Source organism: Trachypithecus francoisi, unplaced genomic scaffold (assembly GCF_009764315.1).
Source record: "Trachypithecus francoisi isolate TF-2019V2 unplaced genomic scaffold, Tfra_2.0 Lachesis_group11, whole genome shotgun sequence".
Taxonomy (NCBI): domain Eukaryota; kingdom Metazoa; phylum Chordata; class Mammalia; order Primates; family Cercopithecidae; genus Trachypithecus; species Trachypithecus francoisi.
In genome coordinates, this window is record NW_022681456.1 from 97892385 (window position 1) to 97906277 (window position 13893).

At 35.8% G+C, this 13893-nt stretch overlaps 1 protein-coding gene across 1 annotated transcript in view; it reads left to right on the forward strand.

Moving 5' to 3' along the window:
- SYT10 (synaptotagmin 10) overlaps positions 1 to 13671 on the forward strand; it is a 65372-nt gene extending 51701 nt beyond the window's left edge. The window contains exons 4-7 of the mRNA XM_033223560.1: positions 2604 to 2724; positions 5378 to 5549; positions 7959 to 8088; positions 11029 to 13671. Coding sequence (XP_033079451.1) covers positions 2604 to 2724; positions 5378 to 5549; positions 7959 to 8088; positions 11029 to 11100 — 495 coding nt within the window. The 3' untranslated portion in view covers positions 11101 to 13671. The remainder of the gene's footprint in view (positions 1 to 2603; positions 2725 to 5377; positions 5550 to 7958; positions 8089 to 11028) is intronic.
- Positions 13672 to 13893: the final 222 nt, after the last annotated feature.

Consider the following 13893-nt stretch of genomic DNA (forward strand, 5'->3'; position numbering starts at 1 on the left):
TAGCTGGGCTTGGTGGCACATGCCTGTAATCCCAGCTAGGCTATGGTGGGAGGATCCCCTGAGCTGGAGAGGTTGAGGCTGCCATGAGCCATGGTTGCACTACTGCCCTCCAGCCTGGGCAACAGAGTGAGAGTCCCCGTCTCAAAAAAAAAAAAAAAAAAAAGGATTAGAAGGAGGAGGAGTATGTTCCTTCTTCAGCAGGAGGTTGTGTTCTTCCTGTTTTTCCTCAATGCTCTTCTGTGGGATTTTTGGTCTACAGCAATCCACTAGCCCAAAGGATATCCAGTTGGATATGCCTTTCTTTCAAAATATTTTTTGTTTGCTAATATTCTTGCAAAATAATAATCACTTCCATTATTAAGCTTTTCATTTATCTGGTACTTACTGAATTCCTGATATATGTAAGACACTGCTCTATGTGCTAGCAATACAGTAGTAAAGAAAACATCATTCCTTCTCACATGCCAAATGCTGTATAAAATGCTTTATGCTTTCTTTACATTATCTCCTTTAATGCTTACAACGCTTGTGAAGTGGACGTTTTTCTCAATTTGAAAATGAAATTTTGGAGATTAAAAACTTAATTGAATTTCCCAGGATCTCACTTTTAGAAAGTAGAAAACTGGGGGTCAAACACAAATTTAATTAAAGTTATTTCTCTGAATTACTGGTCTCTCCAACTTCTAGACCATGAATAAAGAAATGAGAATCATGTAAATCAGAACCTGAGCTATATGAGTAAGCCCAATAGATGTTAATAGTGTATCATGAAAAAAGTTTAAGACCCCAGCTCTGTGGACCTGGGTGCATAATCAGCAAGTCATTCCCCCCAAAAGTAAACCTGCCACGAATTTCTTGCCAGGCATGATTTCATTGAATCCTGTAAACAGCTCTTTAAGGGGCATCCTAAATTGTCCCTTGTCCACATTCATTTTCGTGTGTCCACCATCTATGCAGTAAAAGACCACGTGTAAATCGACATCAGAGTACTGTGGACAGTTCTGCTTTATAAAAATGAAACAAAACAGGCCAGGTTTTATCCAGATTCATTAAATCATATATTCAGTTCTTCAAAAAATACGTACTGGTATGTACCAGCTATGCACCGTTCTCTTCAGTACGTTGTAGAAAGTAAGACAGCCAAGAACCCTGCTCTCCTGGGTGTTATATGTGGGAATCAGGGAAACAAACAAAAAAGAATTTAAAAGATGATATCAGACAATAAGTACTACCAAAAATATGTGAAGGGTCTGGGAGTGGGGTGAGTATAGGATATGAAGGGTGTGCAGTCTCAGAATGAATGATGGGGAAAGCCCCAGTACAGAAATGCTGTTTGAATTGAGTTCTGCATGGTAAGAAGTCAGCCATATAAAGATTTAAGAGAAAGAAGTGCTAATCAAAGGGAAAAAAACAAACAGAGGCCCCAAAGCAGGAACAAACTTCATTTGTTTGAGTAACACACACACATACATACACACACACACACAAAGACATTTGTGTCTGCATCAGACCCTGGAGGGGAAAGGAATGAGAAAACGTTAGAGAGAAAGGTAGGGCCCAGAAGACAGAAATCTTATGTGTGACGTTCTAATGTATTAGCCAAAGAAAGACATATTTAAGTGTGGACAGATTGGGAGGTTGAGGTGGGCACATCACTTAAGGTCAAGAGTTTTAGAGCAGACTGGCCAACAGTCGAAACTAAAAATACAAACATTAGCCAGGCATGGTGTCACATGCCTGTAATCCCAGCTACTCAGGTGGCTGAGACAGGAGAATCACTCGTCATACCACTGCACTCCAGCCTGGACAACAGAGCAAGACTCTGTCTCAAAAAACAAATGTGGATGGGGATGTTCTTAATAATTACCCCATAATAATAGGTATGAACCAGGAATGTTCCAGGCACATCAGGACTTGAAGTTATTCCAGTTATATGCCAAAGTAAGGAGTTTGGATTTTATTCCACTACAGTTGTGATCCCTTAGACAGTTTTAAGCAAGAGATTTGCATTTCATAAATGTTCACTTTGCTGTGTGAAGATTAACTTCTGGAATGAGAGTTTTGTTTTCGAGGCTAGTGAAGTAATCCTGGCAAGCAGTGATGATGGCTTGAATGGCAGTAATAGAGCCGAAAAGAAAGTCACCGATTTGGGATATATTTTGTAGATAGTGTAGACAGGACTTACCCATAGGTTGCTCATAGGGGTGAGGATAAAAGAATAATAGTCACTATTGGGTTTTCGGCATCAGCCTTTGGGTGAATCATGATGCCGTTTGTTGATTGTGGAAACGCTGACAGGAGAATCAGTTTTGGAAGATGATGGGGAATGGGTGGAATCAGTAGTCTGGTTTTGACTATGTTAAGTTTGAGATTCTTGTTGTAAATACAAGTGGAGATAGCAAATAAGCAGCTGGGATACAATCATTTTGCTTACTGCATTCAGAATAGCTTTCTTGCAGTGTTATCTGTATTATCCTCAATAAAATAATTTAAAATGACACTCCAGTATTCTACTAAAGTGGTTTTGTATTCAACATCTTTCATTATTTTTTGTTTTCACCCTTCAGTGTTTGAAGTTGCTAACATTCTGATTGCCTTTCTAGGAAAGCGTAGACCTGGGTGAAATCATGTTTTCCCTTTGTTACTTGCCGACGGCAGGGCGTATGACATTGACAGTCATTAAGTGCAGAAATCTGAAGGCGATGGATATTACTGGCTCATCAGGTATGTACACAAAGGACCAAGAGCACAATCCCAAATAAAATATTTCATGTATCTAAAATGACACATGACTGCTGAATTATTTGTCTATGATGGGGTACTACAAAAGAAAAAAAAAAAGATTACAAATTTAAATGTTCCAATTCATCTCTTTTATTTACATTATCATTATGAAATTTTTCAAAGGTGTTATCAAATAGATCTGAATTTGGGTTCTTGTTTCTATTTCTTCCTCTACCAATTTAGTACTGTCTCAAAAATACATAATTTACCATCTACTCCCCTACTTTCAGCTAGTCAGTTGTTTATAAAGGAAGATTCTTAGGCTTTAAGTGGTGAGTGAGGCCATGTGAAGATATATTTAGTCTGAACTTATTCGCCTCACCTGATCTGCAGAGAAATAACCATGGTTCCATGACCATCATTTGCATTTGCATTTTTGCCACGTAACTAAAAATGTGTGCATCTGTAGTGTCTGAAATAAATAATAAAATAAATTAATGCTTCTTGAAGATTCTGAAAGAAATTCTTGAAGGAAATGCCCCTTGTGCTAACTCTGATAAAAAGATAAAGACACATCATGTTTCTTCATCCCTTTATTTAATTCACTGCAGTTCTGGGTAATTATTTAGAATTTAATACATAAACACTGGCACAACTCTGTGGAAGAAAAATGATAAGGGAAGAGTAGGGAGACTGGTACGCATTTGTTGTATTAAACAGAAATAAGAAATGGTGGAAATAAAGGATGACATTTGGGGAAGATCTATAATTTGTGGTTTTGCAGAACAACAACAAAATCTAAATTTGCATCACAAAAAACATAAGGGAACTGTAAGTTCTGGTGTGGAAATAGCTCCAGGATGTACAAGTGGATTTTTTAAAAGAGGTAAAAAATTAACATGAATATTATGCACCCTTCTGTGTAGGAATGGGAAAATTTGGAATATATATATACTCATATTGCTAATATCTGTATTAAAAATACTGAAGTGATATACAAAAACTAAGGGATGAAGAAGGTTGAAGACAAATGGGAGAGAGACTACTTATTGTATATCTATCATGGATTTTTGAACTATGTCATGATGTTCATTTTTTAAAATGTGCAATACATAGTGTGTATGTGAAAGTAGAACAACAAATAAATTCTACATTAATTTTGGTGAAACAGTCTTGGGTCAGTAAATGTTGAAGAATTTAAGATAAACAGTGTATATATATACAGTGTATATAACTCTGCAAATTGTTTATTCTACTCTTTTTTACCATGTATGAAAAGAGATCAAATTTTGAGACAAGAAAGCAACATCAAAGTTATAATTAAGTGCAAGATTCCATTTGACTTATATGAAACTTTTCATCAGAAGTGATTGCTTTGAGAGCACCTCCTCATTAATCCTCACAACAGGCTTGTGAATCAACTAAAGAGCCAGTAAACTATCCTTGTCACAAGCAGAGAAGTGTAGTCGGAGATGTGATGGGAGTTACAAAGGGTAATCTATGCCTCTCATTCCAGTTGTTCATTAGAAGGCCTAGGCCTGTGGGCTCAAACACAAAGCTGTATCACAGAAATGAGCTTCTCCTTAGGATGTACTTCCTGCTATTTAAAAAATTTAAAAATAAATAGGAAACAGAGATTAACATGTTTTCTTGTTTTCCTCTATATACCCCATTTCCAGCCACGAATACCTTGCTTCTTGATAGGAATGCTTTGGAAATATACAGATACATATTTCAAGAGTTTAAGAAGCATTCACATGCTCAAATAAATTAATATTGCCATCATTTTGGTTTATTCTATAGAAATAAAATGTATTACTGTGGAAATAGGAAAAAAGAAATATTGGTGCTACAGGTAGAGGATGGTCAGAATGAAAAAAAATTAAGATAGCAGACACTGATTGTTTAACTATCTAGCGTGCTCAACCCAATGTCAATATCACCTCCCAAAACCATACCTGCTTTGAATAGAAGGTGCAAAAGTAAGGCTTGTTGGAAATTTTGTATAACCATCATATAGTTTTCTATAATACTATAGTAGTTTTACAATTTAAGATGGTAAGGGTAATAGGAGAGATATCAAGTCAGCTGTAGCAGAACTTATTAACAATTATCTGCTCCCTTTGGCCTATAAAAATGTAGCCCAACTAAATTTTTCTCCTGTAATTGGCATGATATAGACAATGTCATATCAGGAGACTTCTTCCTGTGTGGCCATCTTTAAACCAAATATCCCCTTTTTTATCATTTCCTGCTGTGCATGCAATAAATCACTTGTAAGTATCATTTTTTTCAATTGAAGTTCCTTATTAAGCAAATGATATTTTTAATTTTAGGTCCTTTTCCAGTAATTGAAGGAAATTCCAAGTATATTTTTTGCTGTCAAATTGCTGCTTATTGTGATCTCTATCTGTCTAGGTACAGTGTTGCTAAGTCTTTCCCAAGTTTTGATCTTCTTACTCTAGACCATTTTGAAAGAAACTAACCTTACTAGAATTATTCTTTTTTTGGAGACAAATTTAAAATTGGTAATACTAAAGGTCTTAATATAGGCCTTAGTACTATATGTCTTATTTAGTAAAAATAAACTGCAGTTTTATTTATACTTCGTACTATTACTTTTATTCTAATAAAGTTATCTTCTTATTCCTAGATCCTTATGTCAAAGTGTCCCTGATGTGTGAAGGTCGAAGATTAAAAAAGAGGAAAACAACTACAAAGAAAAACACTCTAAACCCTGTGTACAATGAGGCCATTATTTTTGACATCCCTCCAGAGAACGTGGACCAGGTCAGCCTCTCCATTGCAGTCATGGATTACGATAGGTATGTGTCTCTCTCTACTCACTGAACGGCAGCCACGTGTAGTCATGCACAAGCCAAACTCAGCTTTTCAGGTCATTTACTGCTACAACAGTTTTAATTTAAATTGGAGGAGGGAATATTGATTCCTTCAAAATTCGTTGTTTTCTGTGTTAGTGTTGTGGATTTTCATTTCCAAAAGAAGTCATCTTTAAATTAAAATTCACCTGACACTGGTGAAAGAATGGGTCCAGAAGTGGTATAGAACATATTCAGGAAAGCACGATTGTGGAGTCTTTTTACAGTAACAACAGAGATTATAATCAACAGAATTTATTTTACCAACTAGGCTGGAATATGAATATCATGGTGCTTACCCGAGCTCTATCATTAACTAGCTGCATGAGAGGACATATTACATAATCACTTTGAGAATCACTTTTCCCATTTGTAAAACTTAAGCATCCTATAGAACTGTGAACAATGAGGAATAAGAGTAGAAAGTGAATAGTAGCCATAAGGATACAGCTTTGATGCCTTCACATTAATCTTAAAGCATTGCTTTATGGATAGTGCTTCCAGATCACACAGTTTGAGTCACTCCTGCTTTCATGAAAACATTGCAGCCTCCCCTATGCAGCTCTGAAGATCCTTCCCACTGCAGCTCTTACCTTTGCCCTCCCACTCTCCCCGTTGCCTGGACTGTCCTCCAGCTTCCTGTATCTTGTCCCACCAACACCCCACATCCTTGCTTATGTTAGCACCTCTGTAAGTCTTGCTTTGCTGACCAATCCTCTTCTTCCTCTGAACTCTTGTCCTATCAACAGTTTGTGTCTCTTATTTGGGCCTTACTGTATACTTCCTCTTATTATTTTGCCTTTTAGATTTATACAGTCTTTGGAAATGAATGCTTATGTTTTTAACCTACAAAATTATCAGTGCATAAAGAGTAGCTTAGTACATTTATTTTGTTCTAAAACACACAAACAAACACAAAGTGTCCATTTTATAGTATCATCACCAGGACCCTATAACTGAGAGAAATTAATGTGCTCACCTCTGGCTTAGAGCTAGGGGGAAAAAACACTGAAAAATAACATTTGCAAGCACCATCTATTAGAACATTTATAATTTAAAATTTAAATTATAATTTTAAAACTGTATAATTAAAAAAATTCACTTGTGACTACTATTTAGAAAGAGAGAGAACTCTTGAAGTAGTTGGAATTTCAAACCTAAAAAAGCTGCAGATGTTTTTGTCAGGAACCCCATTCTGCTTTGCCAGTTACCCCCATTGATTTCTCACAGCAGGAAGTGCAGGTGGATGCAACTGAGCATTTGTCACTGTGGGCAGTGTTATGGAAATGGATGCTAACAAGATATGCACAGGAAGACAAAATTTTTGTGCCTAAAAACATGCTTGTTGGGGAAATTTCATATTAAAGAAAATAATACTACATATACATATCTGCATCAGTGATGGGAAAAAAGTAATGAAATTGTTCTAAAATCATCTCAAAAGTATCTTTGGAGGTGTCTGTCAAAATTGAAAGCTCCTTCCAATAACATTCCATTCTTGAGAAGCAGCTTAACCACATGTGCTCTTGAGTCAACAACTCATTTGATTCAGCTCCTGTCTCTGCCTCTTACTAAGTGTGTAAAATCAGGCCAGCTCCTAACCTTCTGGGCATTTAGTTTATTTGTAAAACGAGAGAATGATAATAATGATATTCACGGTCATGGTGGGAGAATTAAGTGGGTCAGTACATTTAAACTACTTAGAACACTGACACATAATAAGCTCTCAAAAATATTAACTGTTATTATTATCATCTTGATTCATTGCTATGAAAGCAGGACCTGAATAGAAAATACAAATGTTGTCCAGTATGTTTTCTGTTATGCAAAAATAAATCACATGCCATGCAACTGAACATAATCCTGCCCTATTTAATTGTAATACAAGTGGTAACACACTGACATATCATTTAGAGCCAATTAAAGAAAATTGGTACTGTATTTCTTGATGAGAAATCTAAACATCGTTATAAAACATTAAGCCTCATGGAAAGAACAAGATTTGCTTCACATCACTTATCTTAAATAAGACTGTTTGCAAGAAAGACACTCATATAGCTAAAGACCTACTGGTATTTCTCATTCATGCCATTTTTATTATGATGAAATGTGCTTAAACTACAAAGCACTGAAATGGTTTGTGTGTGCCTCTTATACACATTCATGTTTTGAATGTTGATACTGTTTAGTAAATGTTGATTTACTTAAGAGATTTCTTTCGGTCTGAAGTAGTATAATCTGCAAAATTACAGAATCTAATGTTTTAATCATATGTTTAAAATGCTACTAAGATTTGTGAAACTCCCTTTATCTTTGAATGTTGGAAATGAAAGTATAATATTCCACAAATCATAGGGTAGGACACAATGAGGTCATAGGAGTATGCAGAACAGGACTGGATGCTGAGGGGCTTGGGCGAGACCACTGGAATGAAATGCTGGCCTATCATCGAAAACCAATAACACACTGGCACCCCTTGCTGGAGGTAAGCTTGTGAGTTCCTTACATCTGCTCTTTTTGTTGTCTCTTTTACTTAAATATTATTTATCTGCTAACTTTTATCTGATATTTTATGTATTCATCCTTGTTAAAAAAAATAGAAAAGATTGTTCTTGCTTTTGTCCCACATTATCTAACATTTAATATTCAAAGTTCTGTGTGCCTTCTTGGATTTTAAAAAACACTACATTTTCTGGGCTTCATATTCTTTTGGACAGTAAGCCATTTGCAAGTTTTTTGTTTTTTGTTTTTTGTTTTTTGGTTTTTTTGCATAGTCTGAAAACTTACATCTGTGAATGCTGGAGCAATCTAGTAAGTTTATTACTAACTGGAAACTGCATTTTTGTCCTTCTCTTCTGTAAGAAACAGTCACCTTACCCAGAGTTTTCCACAATCCTTAAATAAAGGTGCTGTCACCTAATATAACGTTTCTGCGTAACAGGAAAGGTATGTCTCTCTCAACTGTGATCAGGAAGTAAAACTGCCCACAGGTTTTAAAAATATTGAGGTGTCAGTTTAGTCGAGTTCAAGGCTTGGCTCTGCTGTGTGACTGCTTATTGTAAAACCTCAGGCAAGTTACTTTACCCTCTGTGTTTCTGCTCTGACTCTGAAATAGTGGTAAACTCAGAGTAAAACTAAAGAAATGCTGAATATTAAGTGCTTAGTGCTTCTTGTTCCGGCACTAGGGACTGGATTGAATGGGAGAGGCTGTGCAGTATAATTGACTAAGTGTCAGTGGGACCAGGTTCTAATCTCAGTTTGGTCACAAAAGAACACGACCCTGGCTGTGTTACTAAGGCCATTGTAAGGGCAATAGGATGAACACCGAATGAGCATTGCATGCTCACACAGGTGAACTGTCGTCGTCAGTATCTGTTTATATGTGAATGTGTCAATTCTTTATCTGACTTCATTCAGTATAAATCATAAAACATAGAGACACACACACAAATGCGTCTACAAACACACACACACACACACACACACACAGAGATACCCAGTCACTTGGTGTTTTCCCCTAGAACTTCATAAGTATAGACGTGTCTTCTCTGAGTAGCTCGCATCTTAGAAAGTTATTTGTTTCAAACGGTGAATGTTGTCTAAAGTACACTTTACTTCTTATTGTATGATTAGTATTCTTTTCCTGATTCTCATCGTTTCGTGTGAAAAGTGAACATTAATTCTAAAAATCTAAAAAGGAGAGTAAAGCCATGTTGGGCAGGAACTCACTCTGAGTGGAGATTCTAATTTTGTTTCTCTGGCTGTCTACTTCTGAGCAGGCTGTTTACTCCATCTCCAACTACACTTCTCCGTATTTCACAAAAATAGAACTGCATGCCTCTACAGGCTTCACAAGGATGATGCAGGGAGAAATGAGATAATGTGAGCAAGAACTCTTAAGGAATGAGAGAAAGGTGCTTTATGACCAAGGCATAGTAATCATTTATTAGTGCTTAATAAGCACCTTTACATTTCTCTGCTAAAGGGGGATTCTGTAATAGGCACATGTTTGTGTTCGGGAACATGTGGACACTTTTTTTGTCATAATAGAATATACAGGAAGGTAAGCTACGATATAGTCATCAGAAAAAGATCCCAGATAGTTATTGAGAACAAGATTGTGTACATGTACATTCTCCAGCAAAATAGCTCCTTTTAACCCCTGTTCCTACATTTGTTGGTCAAACAGAATATATGGACTAGGGACCTAAGAACTAGCTGGATTGTGCATTATAGGAAAAATAAGTATGTAATTATATATGTTGTTGTCACAGAAGGCATAAATATGAGAAGGGAAGAGTTATTCGAGAGTTGTGTCCATTGGTACAACAAAGACTAAAGTATCATGTAGAAAATCGGGTTCCTCCACCGGGCGCAGTGGCTCACGCCTGTAATCCCAGCACTTTGGGACGCCAAGGTGGGTGGATCGCTTGAGGTCAGGAGTTCAAGACCAGCCTGGCCAACATGGTGAAACCCCGTCGCTATTAAAAATACAAAAATTAACCAGGCTTGGTGGCAGGCGCCTGTAATCCAAGCTACTTGGGAGGCTGACACAGGAGAATCACTTAAACCAATGAGGCGGAGGTTGCAGTGAGCCAAGATCACACCACTGCACTCCAGCCTGGGTGACAAGAGTGAGACTCCATCTCAAAAAAAAAGAAAAGAAAAAGAAAATCGGGTTCCTTTTATCTAGATAATCATTCATTTTGTTGTAATTAAACGTTTTAAATACACATAGGCATTTAAGGATTGTGCAAAAGTATCTCTGTCACTTGAGGCTCCCATCTGCCAAATGCTGTCCTCATCTCATTAACTGCCTTCATGATCACCTCCTGCCTTAGAGCAAGTGGAATGCAGTCTCTTGTATTTACTTCAGTTCTCTTGTGTTTAGTCTCTTACTGCTCTTTCCTAGAAATTGCCCCTCACTAAAGTAAACCAACCTGGCCAACGTGGTGAAACCCTGTCTCTACTAAAAATACGAAAATTAGCCGGGTGTGGTGGCAGGCGCCTGTAATCCAAGCTACTCGGGAGGCTGAGGCAAGAGAATCGCTTAAACCCATGAGGCAGAGGTTGCAGTGAGCCGAGATGAATGGTTTACTAAAGTAAACCATTTATTTTTTGTAAAAAAAAAAAAGCTAAAACCCTGTTGTAAAATTTGAAATTATTCTGCATTTATAAATAGTTGTCTACACAGGGCTGCTCTATGTACGTCTGTGTACCATGCTCTGCCTACATTCTATGAGACATCCATGTCCCTTCATGGTAGCAGAGAAGGTAAGTTCTGAAGGGCAAAGGGAGTTATGTATTTCTTTTCTTCAGAGATTCGCATATTATGGTTGAATATTCACTACTAAAAGGGAGCATGATTCACCACTGTATTCTGTTTCTGTACTAGATCATATGTTATGAAATTATTGTCTTTCAGTTACCTGGCCGGGCGACCAGTTTTGATAGTCAAGGATCCTGCCCTTCTCCTAAACCACCTTCCACACCATAATGCCTCCAAAATAAGACCATGATATTAAGAACCTAGGATCACGTGCTCATTGAATCAGAAAAAAAAGTGGAAGGTTTGATTTCCTCATTTAAAATATATCTATAGTAATGAACGAACTTGATGTGCACTTTTTTATTTACTTTTATTGTCGATTTTTTAACTTTGAACATCAATACATTTTACTTGAATATATATAGTCCTTCATTGCATAAGGCATTTTATCCTTCGCGTCAAATGCCTGTTAGCACAGAGTGTTTTACTATGTTGTAATTCTTTGCATAAGCAAAGAAATGTTTTTTTAAACAGTTCATACTTATCTAAAATTAAATATAGTTTATGCTGCTATTGTATAAAGTAGCAGTTGTCACATATCTATGGGTTTGATTTTGTTATACTGTGTTCATTTCTAATTGTGCATGTGGTTCTATATAAACTTAAAAGGAGATTTTGAACTTAATTTACACAACAAATCTTTGCACAATCAAATTAGTGTTACTTATCTGATAATAGTTTCTTTCATTCTCCGAAAATTACTTTCTTGGTAAGGTTTGGCTCTGCTAATCTCAAAACTTTGTCTCTCCGGCTTGTTCTTTAAAACACACAAACAAAGCTGTAAATTTAAAGAATCATTTTGAATATAAATTTCGGAAGTAATGCTTACTGGCTGAAAAACGGACACTGAGCCATTGTGGCTACCATTTTATACTGTTTTACTGTGACGTTAGCTCAAATATCTGTTGCACTGTTTCACTGATATTTTTTAAATTCTAATAATCTTCATCTCAAATGTAGCATTAGTATTTCTAAGTGAACAGAATCAGAAGTTCATTTTTTAAGTGTTTGTAAGGTTCTCAAGTACTGTGACATGTATTTTTTGTGACTTGAAGCTGTCATATAGATCCTGTATTTCTGATAGACCATACTAACAGACACCAAAGGAACAACAACACTGTCTGTGTTCATCATCGTTTAGACTGTACACGGTAATGGTGACTCTTAAAACCAGTCAGAAGCTAATCATTGGAATTGGGTACTTTTGTAAAGAAAAGATGATTTATTTTCAGCAAAATATAGAAATATACCATAAATATTAATAATACAACTTCAATGCTTAATAATAATAAACACATTAATTCTAAAGGCCCAGGCCTCCAGTCCTTGCATGAAAGGCATTTGCCTTCATAAGGATCAAGGTTCAGGCCACTACATGTAAAAACTATGCAAATGTTTTTACAAGACAGAACTTTCTTTTAAATCAGGTCAACATATTTTGTCCCATTTTCAGGCCCTGTTGGAAAGTATCTATACTGAATTACCTCAACCTTACTTTTGAGATACGTGGTGTAGATAGTATATATTTCAAGCTTATTTCAAAATTGGTGGTTTTTTTAAAAAAAGGCAAGAAAATAAAAACATATTTACCTGGATGAGAAAATTTTATCAGCGGTTATGAAATTTTTATTTTTGTAAAATCCCATTGTTTCTAAATATTAAAAAAAGTTTTAAAAGCATTAACATTTTGTTGACATCTCTTATAGTGATGGCATTACTATTAATTAAGAGGTAAATATTTTGCACATTAACATTTTAAAGGCAAACATAGTTCTGCCTCAGATTTTTCAAAAATGCTTATACCACCCTAAGGGAAAACAGGTACTCCTAGCTAACATTTTCTCATTTAAAATAATAGAAGAAAGCTGTTTGGAAACACTTGGCTACCTTGTCAAGCCTAAAAGAATTATTTGCTATAGGTAAAATGAAAGATGACACTTGCATTTTGAATTTGTTTTATTGGGAAATAAAACTTTTCAAATGGGAAGACAAAGTTATGCTATTAATAGAATGACATTTTTGGAGACAATTGTTTTATTAGTAGATATAACTGAAGCTTAAAGTAAATTAACAATTACATTTCCTAAGTGAGTATAATTCTTTTCACCCAAAAACATATTTGAAGGACTTTTTGTTGATTCTTAGAAACTCGCTTTTCTTTACTCCCTAAGGAGAAAAAGCCAATGCTTGTGATGAAAAACTGTGAACCCATTGGCCAATCCAGAGACTCTAATATGGCAATTGTAGATGAAAATAAGTTTTTAAAATAATTTTTTAAATGTTTCCTTGAAGTTAGAATAAACTCATCATGCAAGGATATGTGTTAATCCCGAGAAAGAGATGAAGAAGAGGAAATTCACCGCAACTGATCTTTCATGTAATTCAGGAGGTAGGTTTACACTCAGATTAATAAGGCATGATTGTTAAAAACGACAGTTCATATTATTAAAATGTAATCCTAACACTTTTAATACAACACACCCTCACTCTCTACAGCCCACACATTCATATACACATAACTTATCATCTTTCTGCTTGTAATTGAAGATGAAATAGTTTTAGTTTCAGTATTTAAAATAAGGTTGATATTACAAATCTCCTCTCATTTGTGTGGGACATCACATTTTAATGACAGTACTGACACATTATGAAGTTGCAGTTCAGGTATATAATGAATATCTAATTTCAGGGACTTCTTCAGGGACTTACCAAATATAAGTCTAGGGAAAAAAAGAGTAAGGGTTGATTCATTAGCATAACAACACTGATATTCTTTTTAGTTTTAGGGGAGGGATGTGTTGTTGTTTTTACCTGATTCACCAGGCAATCATGGGGATGAGGGAATTGAATATGAAAAGAACATTCATGTTTGTGGAGTATATCTTTTCATAAAACTCAAAACATTGTTTTTTTCACACTGGTTTCCTAATAATATTTTTCCCAACAATTGTTTTTGTCAGG